At 43.4% G+C, this 27,238-nt stretch overlaps 2 protein-coding genes across 3 annotated transcripts in view; one reads left to right on the top strand and one right to left on the bottom strand.

The window, feature by feature from the left end:
* The window catches only part of LOC121536636 (ly6/PLAUR domain-containing protein 1-like), a 47,998-nt gene extending 27,131 nt beyond the window's left edge, over positions 1-20,867 (top strand). The window contains exon 3 of the mRNA XM_041844046.2: positions 19,484-20,867. Coding sequence (XP_041699980.1) covers positions 19,484-19,740 — 257 coding nt within the window. The 3' untranslated portion in view covers positions 19,741-20,867. The remainder of the gene's footprint in view (positions 1-19,483) is intronic.
* A 102-nt stretch (positions 20,868-20,969) lies between these two features.
* LOC121536635 (G-protein coupled receptor 39) overlaps positions 20,970-27,238 on the bottom strand; it is a 65,936-nt gene continuing 59,667 nt past the window's right edge. For both annotated transcript variants that reach the window (XM_041844045.1, XM_045206544.1), the window contains one exon: positions 20,970-22,188. In XM_041844045.1, coding sequence (XP_041699979.1) covers positions 21,686-22,188 — 503 coding nt within the window. In that variant the 3' untranslated portion in view covers positions 20,970-21,685. The remainder of the gene's footprint in view (positions 22,189-27,238) is intronic.

Below are 27,238 nucleotides of genomic sequence, written 5' to 3' on the forward strand. Positions count from 1 at the left end.
ATCGCTTTGTCAGACGTTCCCAGTTCCTCCATAATAGCCGCTCCTCCGTAGATAGCTGATCTTTGCCTACAGTGTAGCACCCACCTGGGTGATGCTTCGGCTGCAGTAAAGCGCAAGAAAATCAACCACACATCAGCAGTGGTCAGGAACAGTCCCTCGGCCTCTCTGACATCTCAGACACCGCAGTCTCCACCTTCCAACCGGCAGGTGAAACAAAAAAAGCTGGTGCTGCTGCTGGATTATTTAAATGCAAACATTAGCCATCCAGCTAGCTAGCTAGCCAAGGCAAACAAACTGAATTAACAATTCCTCTAACTTTGCGATTGAGGACCACACTTTTTATGTGATCTAAACAGCTTCTTTTTTAATGTAACAAAAAACACTTAAAAATGTTAAAATATTTACAAAATGTACAGGAGCTCTCTGCCTAGGCGACCTCACGTCACCATGGCAACCACGGAAATCATCAGCAAACTTATCATGTTGAAAATATTGTTCTCCCCTCAAGGCTTAAATAAAGCTGGAATCCTTAATGGTGAAACTGCCACGTCCGTTTGGGATATTACATCAACATAGAAGTTACTGCAAAAATAAGAAACACCGTTTTTTCCCCCTCTGACATCATTGCATGTGCGATAGAAGAGCAGAATATGTACTGAATATGTACTGGATTTTTTTTTACCACACTTCTCGACGCACCACCTCCGTTTCGTCCACAAAACAAAAACAATTACAAAGGTGCTGGGACGGATAGTGGCGCTGTTTCCCCTAATGCAGATTCCATCTTTAAAAGCCAGCCATTTGCCCAGATAGTAAATATCTGTCTTCAGGGCGATGGCGAGGTAACTGCAGTAGGCAGTGCTCATCAGTAAACATTGCTATTTCAATACCTGCTCAAACCTGTGCTTGTTGTATACTGTAGACTCTGATTTTTGCAGCCTTGTCCATTACAATTGGCGGATCAATGTGTGGTTGGGTTCAGTGAAGTGTCTGGTCCTGGAGATAATGAAGCCTTATAAGCCACACCTGCATTTGGTTTAACTACGGAACGTGGCCTCCTCTCTTATTCATTCCTATACAGACTGTATATCTCGATGACATATTTATATTGGCTCCCAAGTGGCGCAGCGGTCTAAGGCACTGCATCTCAGTGCTTGAGGCGTCACTACAGACCCCCTGGTTCGATTCCAGGCTGTATCACAACCGGCTGTGATTGGGAGTCCCATTGGGCGACGCACAATTGGCCCAGTGTCGTCCAGGTTTGGCTGGTGTAGGCCGTCATTGTAAATAAGAATTTGTTCTTAACTGACTTGCCTAGTAAAATAAAAGACTGTAATACAATATAATTAATGGTAATACTTTGTCATGTTTGATACAGTATAGAACTGAGAGTAAACTGGTGAAAGTGTCAAATATAGCCTTCCTCAGAAAGATGAGTATTTACACAGAGTGGACCTTCAAGGATATCCCTCAAAGGATGTCTCAGTAGGGACATCCTTTTTACCTCAGATTGGGGATGTTAGTATAAAAGTGTATAGTCATCACGATGACATAAGCTTGATTGCTTAACAGAACAATATATTTGGATTTGTACCATTGATTTTGTCACGCGCTGGGATGAGCAGGTCTTAGAACTCGGAGTTAATGAAATGGCCAGGAAATGGCATGGAAAATATGGGGCAGTCTCTATAGAAGTTGCTGGCCACACACCAATACATGGACTTTACAGTCAAACGATCACTTAAATATCAGCCAACCGTTGTCACTGTTGATATCCTATGCCGCGTCGTGATTCATTGAAGTTAACTAACAGACAAAGTGGTCTGTTCCCCTTTCCGTGATGGCAGCCTCCCGAAATCAACATCCGACATTCCAAAATATATACTGTAGATATAAGCTTTCTACAAGTACTCATCTAACCAACCATGTATAGGTTATTCCAAGTTTATGTGTGGCCTTTGAATAGTGTTTGTTTAAACAGCGCTATACCCCAAACGTTTGCCCCCTGTTCTATTGATTTCAGCATGATATCGATGGAAGTGATTACCAAAAAAAGTGTAACGTTACAATTTTTGCTCTAGCACTACACAGCTGATTCAAATAATCAACTAATCATCATGATTTGAATCAGCTGTATAGTGTTAGGGCAAAAATCAAAACGCGCACCCCTTGGGGTCCCGAGGACCAAGTTTGTGAAATTCTGAGCTAGTCGTTTCTACAAATTGTCCTCTAATGTGTACAGTATGTACACATTATTCCCAGATTCCGTGTGGTTTTTGAGCGGTGTTAGTTTTAACGGGACGTGCAACCTCATTTCCCCCCTCTTGCGCAATGGATTGATATGAGTGATTGACAAATAAGTGTTGTGTTTCTCTTTCCGTTTTGGCGACCCCCAAATCAAAATGCCTCACTCCAAAATGTAGCTGACTGTCTTCTGCAGGTTGTTCTCTAACCAGTGATGTAAAAAATATCTCCAGTTTATATTATATATTTTTGGGGTTTCAACAGCGCAACAACCTGATTTCCCCCTAAGCAATATCAGTGATGTATTGGCACTTGTCAAAATGCCAGGGTTTTTGGTGCATATGCAGATTATAAGGAGTAATCTGATTACTATTGTTGCACATGTATGTGTAGATAGTACATTTTCAATATATCACAAACTGTTTCTGCATATTGGTTATTGATTTGGACGTGTTAAAGCTGTGTTTCGACATTGGGCTATTTATCAACAGGAAGTAGCTACAGCATTATTTTCCACTTAAGTTTTAGGAATATAAATTGAATTCTCAACACTAATTTCCAATGGTATTGTATTTGATTGGATAAAAACTGCTGAATGAGTCCAAAAACGTGCTGCAATTGATTTATCTTGATGAAATACCAGAAATCAATAAACGGGTCTGCCCTGCCTAGTCTCAGCCATCCAGAGATTACAGTTACTGTAACTATGACATTTCGTTGTTTGTGTTTCGTACACTGCAGTGCCGTTATTGAAACCACAGTCGAGGGTCTAGCCACATGCTTTTTTTTCTGGCTAGTTGTCATGATTTAACTGGATTAGAACCCAAATGCAGACAAGTACACCAAGCCAGAGAAGGTTTAACAGGTTTATTTACAATGTTCAAAAAGTCCAGGTTTCCAATAATAGGGGAAGAGCAAGTCCAGGTTACAGGGAGGGTAACAGATCCAGGTCAGGGCAGGTGTGGTACCGTAATGTCCTAGTGTCCGTGGTGAGTCCAAAAGGGAGGTCCGGTAGTGGGGAGCAGGATGGTGGTGGCAGGAGTGAAGCGGAGGCAGAAGTCAGGTTCCCATCATCTGTGGCACAGGAGAAAAGTAAATAGAACAGGCCAAAAACACAAAGAGCGAAAACAACAGGTTGAGTCGGCAGCGAGACTAATATGGTCGTCTTGACTATGATCTGACGATGAGTGGAAAGTTTGACCGGGTCTTAAAGGCTGAGGTGATTATGGTGAATGAGCTGCAGCTGGAAACCTGACTCCCGCACACCAGACTTCACTCCTGCAATCAAGGACAGACAGAGGGGAGGGGAGAGCAGAGAGAGAGCTACCTAGCAGCAGTAGGCCTAACAGTACCCCCCCCCCCCCCCCTCTACGGACGCCACCTGGCGACCGACAGGGTTTATCAGGATGTAACCTATGAAACTCACGGACCAGAGCAGGATCCACAATGAAGCTCCTGGGCACCCAGGAACGTTCCTCAGGACCATAACCCTCCCAATCCACCAGGTACTGGAAACCCACGACCCCGGCGGCGAACATCCAGAAGTCGCCGGACAGTGTAGACCGGACCCCCACCCACGATCCTGGGCGGAGGAGGGGGACGAGAGGGCGGGCACAGAGGGCTAACCGACACAGGCTTAATCTGGGAAACATGAAAGGTGGAATGAACCCGTAGGGAGGCAGGAAGCTGTAGCTTAACCGCGCAGGGGGTTAACAATAGACAGTATCTTGAACGGTCCTATAAAACGAGGCGCCATCTTCTTAGACTCCACTTTCAATGGAAGGTCACGTGATTTAAGCCATACCTCTTGACCAGGAGAGTAACCGGGAGCCTGGGACCGGTGACGGTTGGCTTGCCTCTGCATGTACGCCCGAAGCTCGGGACAGAGCTACCCTGGCCTTCCTCCAGACCTTGAAGCAGCGGCGCATGTGGGACTGCACCGAGGTACCGCCAGTTCCCTCTCTTGAGAAGGGAACAGGGGAGGTTGATAACCCAGAGCACACAGAAAGGGAGACAACCCAGAGGAAGCGTTAGTCAAGGTGTTATGAGCATATTCCACCCAGGGGAGCATGGAGCTCCATGACCCAGGGTTAGACCCTGTGACACAGCGGAGAGCAGTCTCCATCTCCTGGTTCGCTCTCTCGGCTTGCCCGTTGGTCTGGGGGTGATATCCAGAGGACAGGCTGGATGTAATGCCCAAAGCTTTACAGAAAGCCTTCCAAACCTGGGAGACAAACTGGGGACCCCTGTCAGAGACAATATCCGTGGGTAGACCATGAGAGCGGAACACATGTTCAACCAAAATATCAGCCGTTTCTCTGGCAGTGGGCAGTTTTGGTAGGGCCAAAAAATGAGCAAACTTAGAAAAACGATCAATCACAGTAAGAATGACCGTCTTTCCAGACGAGGGGAGAAGTCCAGTGACAAAATCCAAGGCAATGTGGGACCAGGGCCGGCTGGGTATAGGCAGAGGTCTTAGATGACCAGCGCTGGCCTGGGTGGAGTTCTTACTACGTGCACATACCGTACAAGCAGCAATGAAGGCTCGAGTGTCCGCCTCCATCCTGGGCCACCAGAACTTCCGTCGCACAAAGTCAAGGGTCCGAGTAACTCCAGGGTGACAGGTAAGGGGAGACGAGTGAGCCCACTGAAGTACCTGGGAGCGAACAGACTCAGGGACAAACAACCGGTTAGGAGGACCGCTCCCAGGGTCAGCTTGATTATGTTGAGCCTGTCTAACAATCCCTTCGATGTCACATGTAATGGCCGCAATACTGCAGGTAGGAGGCAAGATGGGTTCAGGGTTACTACCAGTATCAACAGCAGAAAAAACACGAGACAGGGCGTCAGGCTTGACGTTGCGTGACCAAGGACGGTAAGACAGAGAAAAATTTAATCTACCAAAAAATAGTGCCCACCTGGCTTGACGGGGGTTGAGCTGCTTCGCTGACTGGATGTATGCCAGATTCTTATGATCCGTCCAAACGATGAAGGGTTGTTCCACCCCCTCCAGCCAATGCCGCCACTCTTCGAGAGCCAGCTTCACGGCGAGCAGTTCACGATTGCCAACATCATAATTCCTCTCTGCCTGAGAAAGTTTCCGTGAAAGGAAAGCACAGGGATGCAGTTTGTTATCTTCCGGTGAACGATGTGACAACACCGCACCTACCCCAGTGTCGGATGCATCCACCTCCACGACAAACTGGCGGTCGGGGTCCGGCTGCATCAGAATGGGAGCCGAGGCGAAGCGATGTTTCAGTTCTTCAAACGCTGCTTCGGCCCCTTCATTCCAAGCGAACGGTCGTGCGATGGAGGTGAGAGCGGTGAGTGGCGCCGCAATGCGGCTGTAGTCCTTGATGAACCTCCTGTAGAAGTTCGCAAACCCCAGGAATCGTTGAAGTTGTTTTGCGGGTGGAGGGGGCTGGCCAGTCCGTGACAGCAGAGATCTTAGCTGGGTCCATCCGCAACTCCCCCTGAGCTATTATGTAACCCAAAAAGAGGTCTCAGACACATGAAATTCACATTTCTCCATCTTCACAAACAGTTTGTTCTCCAACAACCTTTGCAACACCTGGCGCACATGCAGTTCGTGTTCCTGGGAGGACTCTGAAAAAACCAGGATATCATCCAGATAGACAAAAACAAACCGATTCAACATGTCCCGAAGGACATCATTGACTAGTGCCTGAAAAACGGCAGGGGCATTGGACAACCCAAAAGGCATAACCAGGTACTCAAAATGTCCCAAAGGTGTGTTGAAGGCAGTCTTCCATTCATCACCTTTACGAATGCGCACCAGGTGATACGCATTTCGTAGATCCAGTTTAGTGAAGATAGTTGCACCATGAAGGAGGGGAAAAAGCAGAGTTAATTAAAGGCAGAGAATATTTGTTCTTAATGGTGATGTTGTTAAGTCCACGGAAATCAATACAGGGTCTGAGGGTCTTATCCTTCTTAGCAACAAAAAGAATCCCGCTCCTACAGGTGACGAGGAAGGACGAATAATACCTGTCGCCAAGGAGTCCCGAATGTAGTTCTCCATAGCCTCCGTCTCCGGGCGGGAGAGATTGTACAGGCGACTGCTGGGGAGAGGGGCTCCTGGCTGGAGGTCAATGGCGCAGTCGTAAGGCCGGTGAGGAGGAAGAGAAGTAGCTCTGTGTTTGCAGAAAACGGATGCCAGGTCATGATACACGTCAGGGACAGCAGAAAGATCCATGGACTCCAGTGGAGGTTGAGGCACAGTGCTGGCAGGGGTCTGAGCAGAACACAAACAATTCACATGACAAAATGTGCTCCATAAAACAATTCTACCGGTCACCCAATCAATGTGTGGATTGTGTCTTATGAGCCAGGGGATACCAAGGACCAGGGGGGTCTGTGGGCAGTCAATTATATGGAATTGAATGTTCTCCTGATGATTACCCGACACTCTGAGACAAACAGGAAAAGTCTGATGAGTAATACGGGTCAACAATTGTCCATTTAGACCCTTAGCCTGCAGCGGACAGTCCATAGGAACAGTCTCTAACTCCATTTGTTGAGCCAACTCTCGATCCAAAAAGCTTTCATCGGCACCAGAGTCAACCAGCGCACTAACAGAGAAATTCTGGGACTGCCACTGGAGGGATGCCTGGAGCAGAATGCGGGGAGAAGAGGAAGAATCCGCTGCTCGGCTCACCAAAACTTCTCCCAATAATGATGAGCCGGCCCTTTTCCCCGGACGAACTGGGCAGGAAGGAACGAAATGACCAGCTTCTCCACAATACAGGCAGACCCGAGCCTGAATACGACGTGCACGCTCCTCTGAGGACAACCGTGCACGACCCACCTCCATGGCTTCGGGTTCAGTGCTCCTCGTATCGACTCGGGAAGACTCGGCTTTCTCCGTAGGGAAGATGCGGGGAGGGGTTTGTTGACGACAGACCAGTTGCTTGGAACTGACACTCCTCTCCCGGCGGCGCTCCCGAATCCGATTATCCAACCTGATTGTGAGTGAAATAAGATTATCCAGCGTAGGCGATACATCAAATGACACCAACTCATCTTTTAAAGTCTCAGACAAAGCATTGATGAACACTCCTTGTAATGCCTCGTCATTCCAACCGCTCACTGCCGCTAACGTCCGAAACTCCACTGCCATCTCTGCCACACTGCGAACCCCCTGCCGAAGAGACAACAACCGTTTCGCAGCCTCCTTGCCCCGTACGGGGTGGTCAAAAACCTTCCTCATCTCAGTGGAGAAGGCCACGTAAGCGTTGCAAATGTCCGACTGACTCTCCCAGACCGCGGATCCCCAGGCACGAGCGGAACCGCTAGTAGAGTTGATAAGGTAGGCAATACGGGCTCTTTCTGAGGCGTAGGTGAGGGGCTGTTGTTCAAACACTAACGAGCATTGAGTCAAAAATTCACCACAGGTTCCCATGTTCCCATCATAGCGCTCTGGAGCAGGAACAAAAGGCTCTCTGATCTGAGCTGGAGGGCCAGGAAAAACAGGTGGAGCAGGAGAAGGGGCAGTTTGTATGCCATGCCCGAGGGTTGCATTATTAACTTGGGTAGTAAGGACAGACACCTGATTGGTGAGTAATTGAACCTGATTAAACAGCACCTGACTGTTCTCAGCAATAGTCTTAAACAGGGTATCATGTTGGCCAAGTAAAATGTCCTGATTGGCTATAGCAGTCCGAATTTGAGTGCACTCTGGGGTGGTATCCGAGCTACTGTCTGCTGGGTTCATGTTGGTCAGATCATACTGTCCTGATTTAACTGGATTAGAACCCAAATGCAGACAAGTACACCAAGCCAGAGAAGGTTTAACAGGTTTATTTACAATGTTCAAAAAGTCCAGGTTTCCAATAATAGGGGAAGAGCAAGTCCAGGTTACAGGGAGGGTAACAGATCCAGGTCAGGGCAGGTGTGGTACCGTAATGTCCTAGTGTCCGTGGTGAGTCCAAAAGGGAGGTCCGGTAGTGGGGAGCAGGATGGTGGTGGCAGGAGTGAAGCGGAGGCAGAAGTCAGGTTCCCATAATCTGTGGCACAGGAGAAAAGTAAATAGAACAGGCCAAAAACACAAAGAGTGAAAACAACAGGTTGAGTCGGCAGCGAGACTAACATGGTCGTCTTGACTATGATCTGATGATGAGTGGAAAGTTTGACAGGGTCTTAAAGGCTGAGGTGATTATGGTGAATGAGCTGCAGCTGGAACCCTGACTCCCGCACACCAGACTTCACTCCTGCAATCAAGGACAGACAGAGGGGAGGGGGAGAGCAGAGAGAGAGCTACCTAGCAGCAGTAGGCCTAACACTAGTTTGCGAAGGCCACTCAGTAGGGTTGTCTACTTTTCTGCCTGCATGGCACAGAAGAACCCACATTTAAAAGTTAAATTCCCACCGATCCACACGAGGGTTGAGATGTCCGACCACTCGCCGCTGTCCGTGCAGCCAACCATATCCTTTCTCATTAGTGTTTAGGAGTACATGGTACATTCTTTACTCTCTTTTCCCACAAAATACCCCAACATGATAATTTAGACCAGGTAGTGCTGCAGACACTCTGAAATTGGAACTCAATCCCTCTAGCAGAAAAATTGTCGAAACACGATTGCATCTGGAATCTTTATGGTCGTTCATGCAATATGAATTTAGTGTTTCACCGTTGCCTGGTGGTCTAAGATTTATTGTAATGATATTGGCCAGACATACTTGGCTAACACTTTTTAAATTACAGCACCATTATTGGTGGTATGGAATACAATCATAATGCCTAATACATAAAGGTGTAGTGGCACAGTCACTTTAATCTAAATGATGGCAGAGTGCCTCAGGAATGGTATGCAAAGTTCGGGATAATGCATGCAGTCATCCATATTAGCGAATTAGTTTAAAATTATGTCATTATGCATATTTCTATAATCTCACGAGGTACCAATTATGGAACATTTGTGTCAGACGCAAACACAAGGTGACAGTTTGAATGGCTCTTTTTTGCTTTTGTAGGCTGACAATCGAAAACAAACTACTGGATACTTCTCTTTTTGCGATGCTGTCATGGACTACTCATCTAACGCTTTCTTATTCCCCCAAGCTTTTCAAACACTGTCATGTTTACCAGCTTAGGATGCCACTGCGATGACACATTTGTGTACAAAGAATTTGAAAATGGAATGACATATGTCACTGCCTCAGTTTCCACTTTTATATTGGAGAGCCACCGTGACATTGTCAACTCCATGGTTGAAATGGGGATGCTAGAGGGGACTTCTGTGACAAGGTGTCAGCTGAGCACTTACACCAACATTTGTTTTGACTCTAGGCTCAAAGGTTTGCTAGCGCCGGTAGTCTTTATACTTTGACGTTCAGTCATGCATTAAATCAATTGGGCTTGACTTACACAGATGTGGAGACTTTTGTAGGTACACATTTTGTTGTTTTCTGAATGGTTGTTTACAAAATTAGATTTGAGTTATGATGACTGTATTTTGAGTCATGACTATTTTCCTTGAATTAGATTAGAAACAACTCAAGGCTCATTTTGTGCAAATCACCAGTTCCTAACTGCTTACTTGCAATATGAAGTAGTTGCCTATACATTGAAAGGCTTACATAATGCAGGCACAGTAACCTGTTAAACATTGATGACACACAATACTAAATGGGAGATAACCATTTGAAAATAATTTCAATAAATGCCATTAATTTTACATTTAAATTAGATGTCATAGTAGGGATAGTTCCAAGTCTCAATATAATATTTATGACTTTGCGAGACGCAGTGTTTTACGTGAATGTCAGTCTTTTCTAATTTAATGTAATGTGGAAAAGGGAGTCTGTGTGTGTAACAGAAAGAACTGTGATTCATCAATATATCGTGTAAGGGTGACAATCATATCAACAAGGGCTTCTGAGTTTAATTGAAAAGAAAGATCAAATGTTAGAAATTCAGAAGCATGCCACCACTAAGTTCCACAGGAATGCTCTCGATGATGTGCGCTGAATGCATGGTGTGAAATAAGTCAAGTCTATTTTTTCTATGTTTTTCAAAAAAGTTACTTTCTATTCAAGAGGACAGATTCTCTGATACCCATCTGCGATAAGTCACTAACCAACTCCTACTTTCAGTCTCCTGTATGTACAAAGCAGGGGTTGGAACAGGTTCAGGGAACAGAACCGAACACTGAAAAATAACTAAAATGATCTCTAGTGTTCCGGAACAGAACCGGTTAATAATATTCCTTTTTGTTCCAAAAATATTCCTAATGTCTAGTATATCATTCATTAATTCAGTGAAGTGAATGACTAAATGAATGGTGGACTGACAGGAAATGAAAACATGTTTTTAGAGTAAAATGCCCTGGTAACGCTTTACATTAAGCTGCCCCTGTTACTATGTAACTACACAGTAATAACTGTAGTAACGACATAGAGTTACATAGGTATTACTATGTAATGACATGGTAATAGGGTTGTAGCGTTGCAGTTATTACACAATAGTGGACATGCATAAAGATCACGGACCCAATGTAATTATATCACAAATGCCTCATTTGCTAAGTTCGTCATTACTCCTTTTTTTGTATCGTCATTAGCACAGTAAACATTATCCCAATTCTGGCTCAGAGACTGCGACAATTTGAAAGAACAAAAAAGTAGATTGTGCTGATTTATTGGCACATTGAACCATGTTGCATCCCATAGTTTAAGACCTCTGTGGGTAGTGCTAAAACAATGATGTCACATCTGAATTCCTCCATCTTTATGCACCTTCACCATTGGAACAAGGACTGTGTAATTAAATCAAATCAAATCAAATGTATAGGTCACATACACATGGTTAGCAGATTTAATTGCGAGTGTAGCGAAATGCTTGTGCAGCAATATCTAGCAAGTAATATCTAACAGTTCCACAACAAAAACCTACACATCCACTTGCTGAAGATTAATCCACATGTGTAATTACTGATGTTATTACACATTTTCCACTAATGTTTTGTAATTACACGTTTGAAAGTCACCTGTGAATGACCATGTCAATAACTCAAACCAAAATGTGTACACTGATACAGCCCTTACAAAAATTTACGATGGTACTACTATGGTACTTTCACATATACCATGGTATATTCTGTATCATGGAAATGTACCATGGTTTTAGCCTTGAAGTATGATGGGACTACCATGGTACTGCCATTGTACCTAAATATTACCATGGTATGGCATCAATCAAAGGAGATGATTGTGGACTACAGGAAAAAAAAAGAGGACTGAGCACGCCCCCATTCTCATCGACAGGGCTGTAGTGGAACAGGTTGAGAGCTTCAAGTTCCTTGGTGTCCACATCACCAACAAACTCTCATGGTCCAAACACACCAAGACAGTCGTGAAGAGGGCACGACAAAGCCTATTCCCCCTCAGGAGACTGAAAATATTTGGCATGGGTTCTCAGATCCTCATAAAGTTCTACAGCTGCACCATCGAGAGCATCCTGACTGGTTGCATCACTGCCTGGTATGGCAACTGCTCGGCCTCCGGCCGCAAGGCACTACAGAGGGTAGTGCGTAGGGCCCAGTACATCACTGGGGCCAAGCTTCCTGCCATCCAGGACCTCTATACCGGGCGGTGAAATTGTCAAAGACTCCAGCCACCCTAGTCATAGACTGTTCTCTCTGCTACTGCACGGCAAGCGGTACCGGAGCGCCAAGTCTAGGTCCAAAAGGCTTCTTAACAGCTTCTACCCCCAAGCCATAAGACTCCTGAACAGCTAATCATGGCTACCCAGACTATTTGCATTGCCCCCCCCAACACACCCCACCCCAGTGCAAGAGTTGTCACTACAGACCTGGGTTCGATCCCGAGCTGTATCACAACTGGCCGTGATCGGGTGTCTCATAGGGCGGCGCACAATTGGCCCAGCGTCGTCCGAGTTAGGGGAGGGTTTGGCCGAGGGGTCTTTACTTGGCTCATCGCGCTCTTGTGGCAGGCCGGGCACCTGCAGGCTGACTTCAGTTGTCAGTTTAATGGTGTTTCCTCCTACACATTGGTGCGTCTGGCTTCCGGGTTAAGTGGGCGGGTGTTAATAAGTGCGGTTTGGCAAGTCATGTTTCGGAGGACGCATGACTCGACCTTCCCCTCCTGTGCAAGTTGGGGAGTTGCAGCGATGAGACAAGATCGAAAAAGGGGGTAAAATACCAAAATATATATCTGTATAAGTGTAGCCAAGTCAGCTGAATGAGAGAGAGACAACTAAAAACAGTATTGAAGAGAGATGCACCAGATAAACTAACTATTTTAAATCTTCAAGGTTTCAGACTCCCTTTAAGAGGGTACGCTACACCACTAGACCATGTGTGTTGTGGTTTTTCACTATGAGCTAAAGGGGTTTAAGAGGGTACTAGGCCTATGCTTTGCCATTGCAGAGCGAGTAGTCAATGTTGCATTATGTGAGTACCATAAATTACTATGTTTTTGGTCACTTTACCCGAAAAACGGTGGGACATAGACCATCATAATACATTGTAAACCACTACCATGCTTTCATATTTCACTACATGCTGCTAATACAAAACCATGGTATTTTTTTCATTGTACTACCATGGTTCATTTGTGTACCATGGTAGCTAGTACAATGAAATAAATATCATTTTTTTTGGTCACTACCATAGCAGTAAAATACCATGGTACTGGTGCAAGTACCATGGTATTTTCCTGCCATGGTAGTGACCAAAAATCATGTTTGTTTTTTCATTGTACTACCATGGTACATTTTTGTAAGGGAGGTTCGTAAAGCTAGCTAGCGTTTCCCCATGGTTCACTAATGTAGATACACTGTAGCTAAGCCCTGGTACAATGTCAACACGTTTTCCAACTCGGTCTATAAACATTACAAAATCGTCAAAAAACGTATGACACATTTAGTTAACAGTTATTTCACTATTTTGAGACTTACATTGCACTTTTGCACATTAAAAACCTTTAAAAACAGGACAAATTAAGAGATAAAAACAGTAAGTATATCCTGTGCAACTACATAGTTCTTACATTAGACTTGATTCAGTATACCCTTTGAGCCAGATAATAACACAAATAAACTTGTTGAAAATAACCACTTGTTAATGACAGACTATACCTTGTTACAATTGTTGTTACCAGGTCTTAACCTATTTACATCATTAGATAAACAGTATCAACCCTGGTATTACCTGTAGATTTGATTATAGTGCGCACCATGTAGTTACATGTAACAATGTCACATTTTGGTTCGAGTTATTAACTTGGTAATTCACAGGTGACTTTCAAATTGTAATACAAAACATTAGTTACATAGTGGAACAATAAAATGTGTAATAACATCAGTATTTACACATGTGGAATAACCTTCAGCAAGTGGATGTGTAATTACACATTCCTTGTTCCAACTGTGTAATAACTGACACCGCTACAACCGTATTACCATGTAATTACATAGTAATACCTATGTAACTACTGTACTATGTTGTTACTACAGTTATTACTGTGTAGTTACATAGTAATCGTGGCAACGTAATGCAAAGTGTTACCAATGCTACTTTAAATAATGTGAGTACTGGAATAACAAAGATAAGTCGTTCTGGTTAAGGGCGTCTGCTAAATGACAAAAATGTCAATAGAAATTGTTGCCTCTTTGAAGCCAAATTGTAAACAATCAGATGTGATAATGAACTTGTTTACCTGCTACTCAGAATGGCACTGCAATGGATAGCTGCCGTTTTATGGGCTCCTGTCAATATTTTGTGTTTATTTTGCTCTGATTTTAATTTATTTGGTACATAATGTTTCCGCCATCGTTTCCTATGACCGAAAAGAGTTTCTGGACATCAGAACAGCGATCACTAACCTCGATTTGGATGAAGATTTCTACTTCAACTAGTCAGTGGCACAGGACATACTGCTCACCCTGGACCAGGCCTGAAGAAAAAAAGACATAAGAGATACATATGTGCTGGCACCCTGATGAAACTATGTCGACAAATAAATAATCCTCTCTCTACCCTCCGTTCTATTGGCGAACGTACAATCACTGGTGAACAAACTGGATGAGCTCCGTTCAAGAGTATCCAATCAACGGGACTTGAAGAACTGTAAAATCCTATGTTTCTCAGAGTCGTGGCGGAACAAGGACATGGATAATATACATCTAGCTGGTTTTTCTATGCATCGTCAAGACCGTACAGCAGCTTGGGGTATGGTTAGGGGGAGGGGTGTGTCTGTTAACAACAGCTGGTGCTCGCTCTGTAATATTCTAAGGAAGTCTCGAAGTTCTGCTCGCCTGAGTTAGAATACCTCATTAAAAGCTGTAGACAATACTATTTACCACCACAAACCGATGCTGGCACTAAGACCGTACTCAACAAGCTGTATAGGGCCATAAGCAAAGAAACAAGAAAATGCTCGTCCAGAGGCGGCGCTCCTAGTGGCCGGTGATTTTAATACAGGGAAACTGAAATCCGTTTTACCTCATTTCTACCAGCATGTCAACTGTGCAACTAGAGAAGGCAAAACTCTAGATCACCTTTACTCCACACACAGAAATGCATATAAAGCTCTCCCTCGCACTCCATTTGGCAAATCTGACCATAACTCTATCCCGCTGATTCCTGCTTACAAGCAAATACTCAAACAGGAAGTGCCATTGACGCGCTCAATATGGAAGGGGTCCGATGAAGCGGATCCTAAGCTACAGGACTGTTTCGCTGGCACAGACTGGAATATGTACATCCAATGGCATTGAGGAGTTTACCACATCAGTCACTGGCATCAGTAATAAGTGCATCGACGACGTCGTCCCCACAGTGACCGCACATACATATCCCAACCAGAAGCCATGGATTACAGGAAACATCTGCACTGAGCTAAAGTCTAGAGCTGCCACTTTCAAGGAGCGGGACACTAATCCGGACGCTTATAAAAAATCCTGCTATGACCGCTGACGAGCCATCAAACAGGCAAAGAAACCGTCAATACAGGACTAAGATTGAATCCTACTACGCCGGCTCTGACACTCATCGGATGTGGCATTACTTGCAAATTATCACGGATTACAAAGGGAAACCCAGCCACGAGCTGCCCAGTGACGCGAGCCTACCCGACGAGCTAAATGCCTTCTTTACTTGCTTCGAGGCAAGCAACACTGAACCATGCATAAAAGCACCAGCTGTTCCAGATGACTGTATGATCACGCTCGCCGTAGCCAATGTCAGTAAGCTTTAAACAGGTTAACATTCACAAAGCCGTAGACGGATTACCAGGACGCGTACTCAGAGCATGCGCTGACCAGCTGGCAAGTGTCTTCTTTGACATTTTCAACCTCTCCCTGACCCAGTCTGTAATACCTACATGTTTCAAGCAGACCTCCATAGTCCCTGTGCCCAAGCACGCCAAGGTAACCTGTCTAAATGACTGTGAAATTTTTTGAAAGGCTGGTCATGGCTCACAACCCCATCATCCCAGACACCCTAGACCCACTTCAATTTGCATACACCCCCAACAGATCTAGAGATGACGTAATCTCTATTGCCCTCTCCCACCTGGACAAGAGGAACACCTATGCGAGATTGCTGTTAATTGACTACAGTTCAGTGTTCAACACCATAGTGTCCTCCAAGCTCATCACTAAGCTAAGGGCCCTAGGTCCTAACACCTCCCTTTGCAATTGGATCCTGGACTTCCTAAAGGACCGCCCATTCGCAATACTGACCCTCAACACGGGGGGCCCTCAGGGGTGCATGCTTAGTCCCCTCCTGTACTCCCTGTTCACCCATGACTGCGTGGCCACGCACGACTCCAACACCATCAGCCTGTAGGGAGGAGGTCAGAGACCTGGCAGTGGGGTGCAAGGACAACAACCTCTCCCTCAACGTCGGCAAGACAAAAGACCTGATCATGGACTACAGGAAATGGAGTGCCGAGCACGACCCCATTTACATCGACGGGGCTGTAGTGGAGCGGGTCGAGAGCTTAAAGTTCCTCAGTGTCCACATGCCTAAGGATCTATCATGGTCCAAACACACCAACACAGTCGTGAAGAGGGCACAACAACGCCTCTTCCCCCTCAGGAGGCTGAAAGTATTTGACATGGGCCCTCAGATCCTCAAAAAGTTATACAGCTGCACCACTAAGAGCATCTTTACTGGCTGCATCACCACTTGGTATGGCAACTGCTTGACATCCAACTGCAAGGCCCTAAAGAGGGTAGTGTGTACAGCCCAGTACATCACTGGGGCCGAGCTCCCTGCCATCCAGCAAGGCCCTAAAAATTGTCAAAAACTCCAGCCACCCAAGTCATAGACTGTTCTCTCTTCTACCGCACTGCAAGCGGTACCGATGCACCAAGTCTGGAACCAACAGGACCCTGAACAGCTTCTACCCCCAACCCATGAGACTGATAAATATTTAATTAAATAGTTAACCAAATAGCTATTCGGACTGCATTTACCCTTTTTGCACTAACGTTTTCTACTCATCACATACGCTGCTGCTACTGTTTATTATGCTGTATATCCTGTTGCCTAGTCACTTTATTCATATTAATATGTTACATATCTACCTCAACTACCTCATACCCCTGCACATCGACTCGGTACAAAACCTTGTGCCAAGTTATCGTTACTCATTGTGTATTTATTATTACTTTTATTATTACATATTATAGCTTTTCTATTATTTCTCTATTTTCTCTCTCTGCATTGTTGGGAAGGGCCAGTAAGTAAGCATTTCACTGTTAGTCTACACCTGTTGTTTACGAAGCATGTGACAAATACAATTTCATTGGAAAGGGAGAACGCTATTGTCTTTCATTAAGCACAGTGTTCCACCGCCTGACAGCTCTGTGTGTAACAAACACTGTGATGTGTTCTTCCTGTGAAGACGTGAGTGGGTTTGGATGACCTAGAGTCTTTGTGGCGTACCAGGATATCCCTCCCCTTGCTTTTAGCCCACAAAGCCATAATGTTGTAGGCTACACTTACTTTGTTCAGAATTGATTGTTTGGTACCAGTTGGGAAGAGATAAGTGGAATTTCAATGGTGTCTTTGTAAATGAGACACCAACTGTAAACCATTTCTTTATGACATCGTTCTCCGTGTTAAGTCTCTCCCTATAACTGCATTTCATGCTTTGCTTTGCATGTACTGTTAACACTGGTTATTCACATACACTATATATACAAAAGTATGTGGACACCCCTTCAAATTAGTGGATTTGGCTGACAAGTGTATAAAATCGAGCACACAGCCATGCAATCTCCATAGACAAACATTGGCAGTAGAATGGCTTTACTGAAGAGTGTCTTACAACGTGGCCCGTCATAGGATGCCACCTTTACAACAACTCAGTTCATAAAATTTCTGCCCTGCTAGAGCTGCCCCGGTCAACTGTATGTGCTGTTATTGTGAAGTGGAAACGTCTAGGAGCAACAACGGCTCAGCCGCGAAGTGGTAGGCCACACAAGCGCACAGAACGGGACCGCCGAGTGCTGAAGAGCGTAGCGCGTAAAAATAGTCTGTCCTCAGTTGCAACACTCACTACCGAGTTCCAAAGTACCTCTGGAAGCAACGCCAGCACAATAACTGTTCGTCGGGAGCTTCATGAAATGGGTTTCCATGGCTGAGCAGCCGCACACAAGCCTCAGATCACTATGTGCAATGCTAAGCGTCGGCTGGAGTGGTGTAAAGCTCGCCGCCATTGGACTCTGGAGCAGTGGAAACGCATTCTCTGGAGTGATGAATCACGCTGTTTTTCATATTTTGGGCTACGCCCCTTAGTTCCAGTGAAGGGAAATCTTAACACTATATCATACAATGACATTTTAGACGATTCTGTGCTTCCAACTTCGTGGCAACAGTTTGGGGAAGGCCTTTTCCTGTTTCAGCATGACAATAACCCCGTGCACAAAGCGAGGTCCATACAAAAATGGTTTGGCGAGATCGGTGTGGAAGAACTTGACAGGCCTGCACAGAGCCCTGACCTCAACCCCATCGAACACCTTTGGGATGAATTGGAACACTGACTGCGAGCCAGGCCTAATCGCCCAACATCGGTGCCCGACCTCACTAATGCTCTTGTGGCTGAATGGAAGCAATTCCCCGCAGCAATGTTCCAACATCTAGTGGAAACCTTTCCAACTCCATATTAATTACCATGATTTTGGAATGAGCTGTTCGACAAGCAGGCGTCCACATACTTTTGGTGATTTAGTGTAAGTATCACTCTCAGACTCAGCTAATTTTTGTATTCCCTGTATTGTATGCCACAGGTTTACATGTACATTGTACTCTAAAAGATAAGCACTGCCACACCCAATGTTGTCTCACAATATGATTATACTACAGACTATCTGTAGAAAATTCATACTCTGATTTTTTTTGACATAATCATTCTCAAGAGCCCACTGTCATGAACATAATAGCAATTCAGTGGCCTTGAGAACCTTCATGCAAAACCAATGGACACCGCCAAGGGTAATAATCTTCAAGATAATTAACTTGAAGGCATACAAATACATAGCCAGCCAGGTGATTCTTGGTGCATACCTTGTAATTGTAATTTTAATGGACTGACTTTTATCTCAGAATGATGACTAATGCATCTTTGTTGACTGTGGGTGTTCTGTGAGTCAATAGCACCACTCTCTGCTATTGTGCGTTTGGTAGCAAGGTACTGAAGAGGTCATACTGTACCTGACTCCATTACGGGGTAATTTGATTTCTTTGTGAAGAAGACACAGCTTGTAGATTCACTATGGATCACTGAATTAGTAAAGAAGCTCTCGCAAGAGACTCACTTTGACCACACCGTCTAGTTGGAGTCCCCGAACCCTGGATAAATGTATTAGTTGTGCCACATACTGTATATAGAGATCGAGAAATCGATTGATGGATAATTTTCAAAATGTTCATTCGTCTAACAACTGATCTAATATCTTGTCTGTGCACTGTATGGCTGTATTACAATGTATTTATTATTAGAACTCCTCTAATAAATCACACATTTTGTGTAGATGTGCTTTCCATAAACAAGCACACAGACATACATAGACTGTTGCCTGATTCACACTATTTTATTTTCACATCGTCCTGACCAGCACGGTTCCAGCAACTATGGTGGATGGTTAACCAGCCCACAGCCTAGTACAGCTCATTTTATCTCAGTAGTGTGAAATAAGTATCTGGGCATACAGTATCTAATGGCTACGTTTCTGTCCTTGTTCCAGGAAAACACTACCGCAAGTCCTGCGCCTCGTCTGGTGCCTGCCTCATCGCCTCCTCTGGCTACCAGCAGTTCTGCACGGGGAAACTCAACTCGGTGTGCATCAGCTGCTGCAACACACCCCTCTGTAATGGACCCCGTCAGAAGAAACAGAGTTCCAGAAACAGAGTTCCCTCTGCCACCTCGTCCCTAATCCCACTACACAGCCTCTCCCTCCTTTTTATTCCCTTCCTACTGCACCCATCCTCCATATTCTGCTGACAGACCCTATGATTGGCTGGTTTGGTCTCATCAAGACTGTGGTCCAGCTTTTGGACTCAGCCTGTGTTTCCGTGAAAGGTTCTCCAGCCTGTACGGTGTCCATATCTTTAATGGATGTGTGACACTGTCCTAGTATGGACACCGCATTTAGAAGATGTCCTACTATGGACAGCGACTAAAGGTCAAAAGATATTGATTCAAATAAGGTACTGAAGGATCCTGACAAATATGTTTATAGTGTGAGTCAGGTGCACCACATGTTTGACAGACAATAGGCAGGCTAACCATTGACCCAGGTATATTTGACAAAAGCAAGCAATGTGTAATGGAAACGGAAGATATAGATCGACAACATTTTTATCCATTTGACAGGTTTTATCCATTTTACTTTTGCTGAACATTCTTTATTGCGACAATGATGATGGAAACAGTGTTTTTCTAATAAATGATGATTGCCGAATAATTTTGAAGGTACGTACGCTGGGCATATGATGTCATCACATAACTGTTAAGGTCCACTCCACGTTTAATTCTAAATGTCTACTGCTTGCTAAATCAATTTTTTCGACTATAAAATGAATGTTTCTTTGCAGGACGAGGATTGTCCTGACTTTCAAGAAGGCCTGAATTGCTTTGCCTTGCTTTTCTGGTTGGCTGGCAAGTTTTACCATCCAATTATTTCAGATCTACAGGAGTGCAGGTTTCACCATGGCACGGACCGTGGCAATACATTGGCACACAATAATTATAATAATATGGCAAATATTAGTAAATTATTGCATTCTATCAATGCTGCTGGCTTTCGCAAGGCTACCTGAGACATGAAACAGACAGCATACAGGCTGTCGCCAAATGATCACTGCACAATTTGCAATGGAAACACTTCAACCACTTCATTTTATTTGACACTATAGGTTTTTAATAATAAAAATGTTTTTTAGGTGTGACATCATTATGTACAGCTGTTTTTATCGACACAAGACAGTTAAATGGAAACGCACCGTAACAGGCAATTGTCACATATAATTTATTTTCTATGCAAACTTTCCAAATGTCAACAAAAAAATCACTGGACAAGTTAATGGAAACATAGTTATTGACTGGCCAACTGAGGGCAATTGAAGATAATCTGTACATTTGTAGATGAACTGGAAGAGGTATATTTGTACAGTAGATGAACTGGAGTACAGAGACATAAGATGAAGAAAAACACAAATAACACAACAGAGTAACTGACCATTTTTAATATTAAAATAATGATGCAGATACTGTAGTGATGAAACATAAATTACATTTGTCTTGAGATCAAATCATATGCACTGCATCTAATTTAGAAAGTGGCCAACTGTCAGTGGTCAGATATGGATGCCATACAAATCAATGGAAAAGTATACTTTGGACACAATGTACAATGCAGACGCCAGGTCATGATGAACAATGTTGAACTTATTTTTCAGTGGCATCTTAAGTGAATGTGATAATAGGAGTTACAGCATGGCCAAGAAAAGTGTACTCTCATGTAACAGAAACAAATCACTGTAATTAACACTGATCAAATACAAAGCTTTTCCAATGTTCCCGCTATTACAATGTACAGTATGAGATGAAATTGGTAAAAATGTCCTGACTGTGCTTTGACTGGATGTATTACTGTATGTTAGACTCCTCACGTATTCTGTCTGTAGAGCCACCTCTTTGACAAATCAGCTTGTCACAGATTGTTCAAGTCTGTGTTGGATGACACCCTGTATCCTTCTCTGATTGATTGAATAGTGTAATACTGAACACAGCCAATATGCTCTCCTTTGGTTCATCTTTCGAAGTCACCTAGAAGTCATTCTGGACTGTATTGACTCACCACGTTAATCCTACTTCATAACCTCAGCCAAGAAGCATGTTAGAGCATAAGTCAAGACAACTCTGTCATACATGTATTTTAATAAACTTATATTTCTGTCTCTTCAGGGTCGTTTCCCTTTCGCACCGAAATCGAAAATGATTCATCGGTTGTGGGGAGGGCCTCCTCAGGGCTGGGAGCGGGACTGTCCTTAGGACTATGGAAGGTAGTGAACGTAGGCATCTTGAACTCCTCGCTCTGAGTCTGAGTAGACCTGTTGCCACCGTAACGACGCAGTGACTTTAGCAGGGGCCGCAGTGAGCGGGCCGAGTTGGCCTTGGTGTTCCTCAGAGTCCGTTTGTTGATGTGCTCGATGGTGAGGCGGCAGCGTAGCACCTGGACGAAGACCTGTCGGAACTGGAGGGAAGAGAGGTTGTACAGGAAGGGGTTGAGCACGGAACTAAGGTAGAAGAAGGTGTCGGCCACAGGGTGCAGCACCACATAGTTGCGGAAGTAGGACATGGTCCAGCTGGACTTGGGCACGGCGGCGGTCATCAGGCGACGCACCTGGTTGGGCAGCCAGCACACGGTAAGGGAGCCCACGATTAAACCTGAGAAAGAAGGAGGGGGAGCGAGAGAGAGAGAGAGAGAGAGAGAGAGAGAGAGAGAGAGAGAGAGGGAAGGAAGGAAGGAAAGAGAGAAAGTAATTAAGAATATTCGATAATGGAAGAAGGAGGCAGTGGACCACACCTGGGTTCAAACACATGCATATTTAAGTATTTCTTATTTAAATAATAGTAATTTCAAATAATGTGGCTAAATCAGCTACAGTGCCTTGAGAAAGTATTCATCCCTCTTGGCGTTTTTCCTATTTTGTTGCATTACAACCTGTCATTTAAATGGATTTTTATTTGGATTTCATGTAATGGACATACACAAAATAGTCCAAATTGGTGAAGTGAAATTAGAAAAATAACTTGTTTCAAAAAATACTAAAGAAATAAATAACGGAAAAGTGGTGCGTGCATATGTTTTCACAACCTTTGCTATGCTGTCACATGATCTCAGTATATATACACCTGTTCTGAAATGCCCCAGAGTCTGCAACACCACTAAGCAAGGGGCACCACCAAGCAAGCGGCACCATGAAGACCAAGGAGCTCTCCAAACAGGTCAGGGACAAAGCTGTGGAGAAGTACAGATCAGGGTTGGGTTATTAAAAAATATCAGATACTTTCAACATGGAAAGAATATGGCACCACAGCAAACCTGCCAAGAGAGGGCCACCCACCAAAACTCACAGACCAGGCAAGGAGGGCATTAATCAGAGAGGCAACAAAGAGACCAAAGATAACCCTGAAGGAGCTGCAAAGCTCCACAGCAGAGATTGGAGTATCTGTCCATAGGACCACTTTAAGCCGCACTCTCCACAGAGCTGGGCTTTACGGAAGAGTGGCCAGAAAAAAGCCATTGCTTAAAGAAAAAAATAAGCAAACACGTTTGGTGTTCACCAAAAGGCATGTGGGAGACTCCCCAAACAAATGGAAGAAGGTACTCTGGTCAGATGATACTAAAATAAGAATAAATATTAGATACTGTTAAAACAATTGCATGGAGAAAAGCACCAGGAATGGATGGCTTTCCCATAGAATTCTATTCAACATTTTGGGACAAAGTAGCCCCCCTATGTACAAATGACAACACATGTCACTCAATTCAGTACTTCCTAGTTCCACAGTTATTTCAGTTATATTAAAACAAGGAACATCTGGAGAGTCCCTGCTGATTTAAGACCCACAAGTTTAATAAATTGTGACAAAATAATAACAAAGATTATAACCAATAGAATGGCAAAAGTCTTACCAGACTTGATACAGTGGGGAGAACAAGTATTTGATAAACTGCCGATTTTGCAGGTTTTCCTACTTACAAAGCATGTAGAGGTCTGTAATTTTTATCATAGGTACACTTCAACTGTGAGAGACGGAATCTAAAACAAATATCCAGAAAATCACATTGTATAATTTTTAAGTTATTAATTTGCATTCTATTGCATGACATAAGTATTTGATACATCAGAAAAGCAGAACTTAATATTTGGTACAGAAACCTTTGTTTGCAATTACAGAGATCATACGTTTCCTGTAGGTCTTGACCAGGTTTGCACACACTGCAGCAGGGATTTTGGCCCACTCCTCCATACAGACCTTCTCCAGATCCTTCAGGTTTCGGGGCTGTCGTTGGGCAATATGGACTTTCAGCTCCCTCCAAAGATTTTCTATTGGGTTCAGGTCTGGAGACTGGCTAGGCCACTCCAGGACCTTGAGATGCTTCTTACGGAGCCACTCCTTAGTTGCCCTGGCTGTGTGTTTCGGGTCGTTGTCATGCTGGAAGACCCAGCCACGACTCATCTTCAATGCTCTTACTGAGGGAAGGAGGTTGTTGGCCAAGATCTCGCGATACATGGCCCCATCCATCCTCCCCTCAATACGGTGCAGTCGTCCTGTCCCCTTTGCAGAAAAGCATCCCCAAAGAATGATGTTTCCACCTCCATGCTTCACGGTTGAGATGGTGTTCTTGGGGTTGTACTCATCCTTCTTCTTCCTCCAAACACGGCAAGTGGAGTTGAGACCAAAAAGCTCTATTTTTGTCTCATCAGACCACATGACCTTCTCCCATTCCTCCTCTGGATCATCCAGATGGTCATTGGCAAACTTCAGACAGGCCTGGACATGCGCTGGCTTGAGCAGGGGGACCTTGCGTGCGCTGCAGGATTTTAATCCATGACGGCGTAGTGTGTTACTAATGGTTTTCTTTGAGACTGTGGTCCCAGCTCTCTTCAGGTCATTGACCAGGTCCTGCCGTGTAGTTCTGGGCTGATCCCTCACCTTCCTCATGATCATTGATGCCCCACGAGGTGAGTTCTTGCATGGAGCCCCAGACCGAGGGTGATTGACCGTCATCTTGAACTTCTTCCATTTTCTAATAATTGCGCCAGCAGTTGTTGCCTTCTCACCAAGCTGCTTGCCTATTGTCCTATAGACCATCCCAGCCTTGTGCAGGTCTACAATTGTATCCCTGATGTCCTTACACAGCTCTCTGGTCTTGGCCATTGTGGAGAGGTTGGAGTCTGTTTGATTGAGTGTGTGGACAGGTGTCTTTTATTTAGGTAACGAGTTCAAACAGGTGCAGTTAATACAGGTAATGAGTGGAGAACAGGAGGGCTTCTTAAAGAAAAACTAACAGGTCTGTGAGAGACTGAATTATTACTGGTTGGTAGGTGATCAAATACTTATGTCATGCAATAAAATGCAAATTAGTTACTTAAAAATCATACAATGTGATTTTTTAGATTTTTGTTTTAGATTCCGTCTCTCACAGTTGAAGTGTACCTATGATACAAATTACAGACCTCTACATGCTTTGTAAGTAGGAAAACCTGCAAAATCGGCAGTGTATCAAATACTTGTTCTCCCCACTGTATATATCAATCAAACAAATACAAGAACATGTTTCAATTTAATACAATATACAGAAAAACATTATATAGATTTATACATTATGGCTGTTGATGCCGAAAAGGCTTTCGACATCTTCAATGGCCTTTTCTATTAAAAACTTTGGAAGCTTTCAACTTTCCAGCTGAAATAATAAATGTACATAAAAAAATTTTTTTAAATGTCCTAAAGCACAAATATACACAAATAATACATAATCTGATTAAATTGCTTTAGAAAGGGGCACAAGACAGGGATGTCCCCTCTCCCCCTCCTGTTTATACTGGCAATTGAACCACTTGCAGAAAGAATTAGACTGGACCCAAACGTAACAGGTATCAGTATTGGTAAATATGAATATAAACTAAACTTATTTGCAAATTAACTCAATGGCCCTTTGCTAAAAAATAATTTCATAATATTCAAAAATCTCTGGATATAAAATTAACATGGAAAACAACGAAATAATGGCAATAGGAAAAGAAAAAGAATAACTGACAATCTACAGCAATCCTTTAAGTGGACCACAAAAAATATGAAATACTTAGGATGGTTAATAAGTGACAACAAACAAAATATATATATAAAGCACTTTATTCCATTACTCAACAATCTGAAAGCAGATCTAATTAAATTGACTAATCTTCCCATAAATCTTACAGGTAGAATAAACCTCTTATGAATGGCAGAGCTGCCAAAGTTGTTGTATTCATTTTTGGTAATACCAATTACCCCACCGAAGACATTCTTTAAAAAAGTATACTCGGTCATAACAGACTTTATTTTGGCAAATAAAATTCATTTTAAAAAAAGGAAGGTTTTACATCTTCCTAAGCCTGAGGGTGGTTTTAACCTTCCAGTCTTGTATCAACTCGCTACCCAAGGCTTTTACTTGTGACATATAGTTAAATGCACTAAAGAGGAACAATGGGTACATATTAAAGATGTGCATGCTCATCCCCAGAATATTTTTATGTGTCTATTTTCAAAGGATAAAGCTAAGAACATTAACAACTTCATAGTTAAGAACTCTATAACAATATGGAAGAAAATGAAACATATTCTACAAGAACCAATATCACTCCCTAAAAACACAACCTTATGGAACAATCCTTGGATAGCTTTTACAGAATTCACCGATAAATTGGTCCACATGGAAAACTAAAGGCATAGAAACCGTAAATGACTTTGTAACAGGAAATACATTTATTTCCATGACAGTAATTTTGGACTGACCAATAGTTTTAAATACATGCAACTTAAAAGTTACATATCACAACATTTATATTTAAAATCTTTTGGACATCAGAGCAACCTTGAGGGAACCTTATTTGAGTCATAAAATAATGTTCACATGATAGGGAAGATATACAAAACCTTGCAGAGATCATATCCAACTGACAATCTCTTTGAAAAAAATATAAACTATTGGAACCAAGACTTTAAAATAATTGATATTGGCACAAGAATGATGGAAAGTTGGAGCATAACTAATGAAATTACCGTTAACTAAAATGTACGCTTAATCCAGTACAAACTAATGTATAGAATTTATTATACAAGAGACAAAATTCACAAATTCTACAGCACAACGGCAGAGTGATAATAATGACTCAATAATCCATACTTTCTGGGAATGCTATAAAGTACGGAATTTGTGGTTGGAGCTAGAAAGTTGGCTTTCAGAAGTATTACAATGTAAACATACTTTTAATCCATCTGTCTGCATATTTCAAGACATTACATATGGGGGTGTCCAAGACCTGGACAATTATCTTCTTATCACTCCTCTTGAAAAAGTGTATACTAAAAATGTGGAAATCAATCAATCCACCATCATTAACACAATGGAAAAATCTAATTATTTATTATCGAAATATTGAAATAGCATGGGCGACCAAGAAAAACTAATTGATACAATTTAAGGCCAAGTGCAAATAATAATGCAGGCACTAGGTATGGGTGTGTGAGCATGCGGGTCTGGGCAGATGAGATGTAGTCATTGTTTGTGTGCGTCTGTAACTTAATAATAATAATAATAATATGCCATTTAGCAGACGCTTTTATCCAAAGCGACTTACAGTCATGCGTGCATACATTATTTTTTTTGTGTATGGGTGGTCCCGGGGATCGAACCCACTACCTTGGCGTTACAAGCGCCGTG

This window comes from Coregonus clupeaformis, chromosome 23, assembly GCF_020615455.1.
Source record: "Coregonus clupeaformis isolate EN_2021a chromosome 23, ASM2061545v1, whole genome shotgun sequence".
Taxonomy (NCBI): Eukaryota; Metazoa; Chordata; class Actinopteri; order Salmoniformes; family Salmonidae; genus Coregonus; species Coregonus clupeaformis.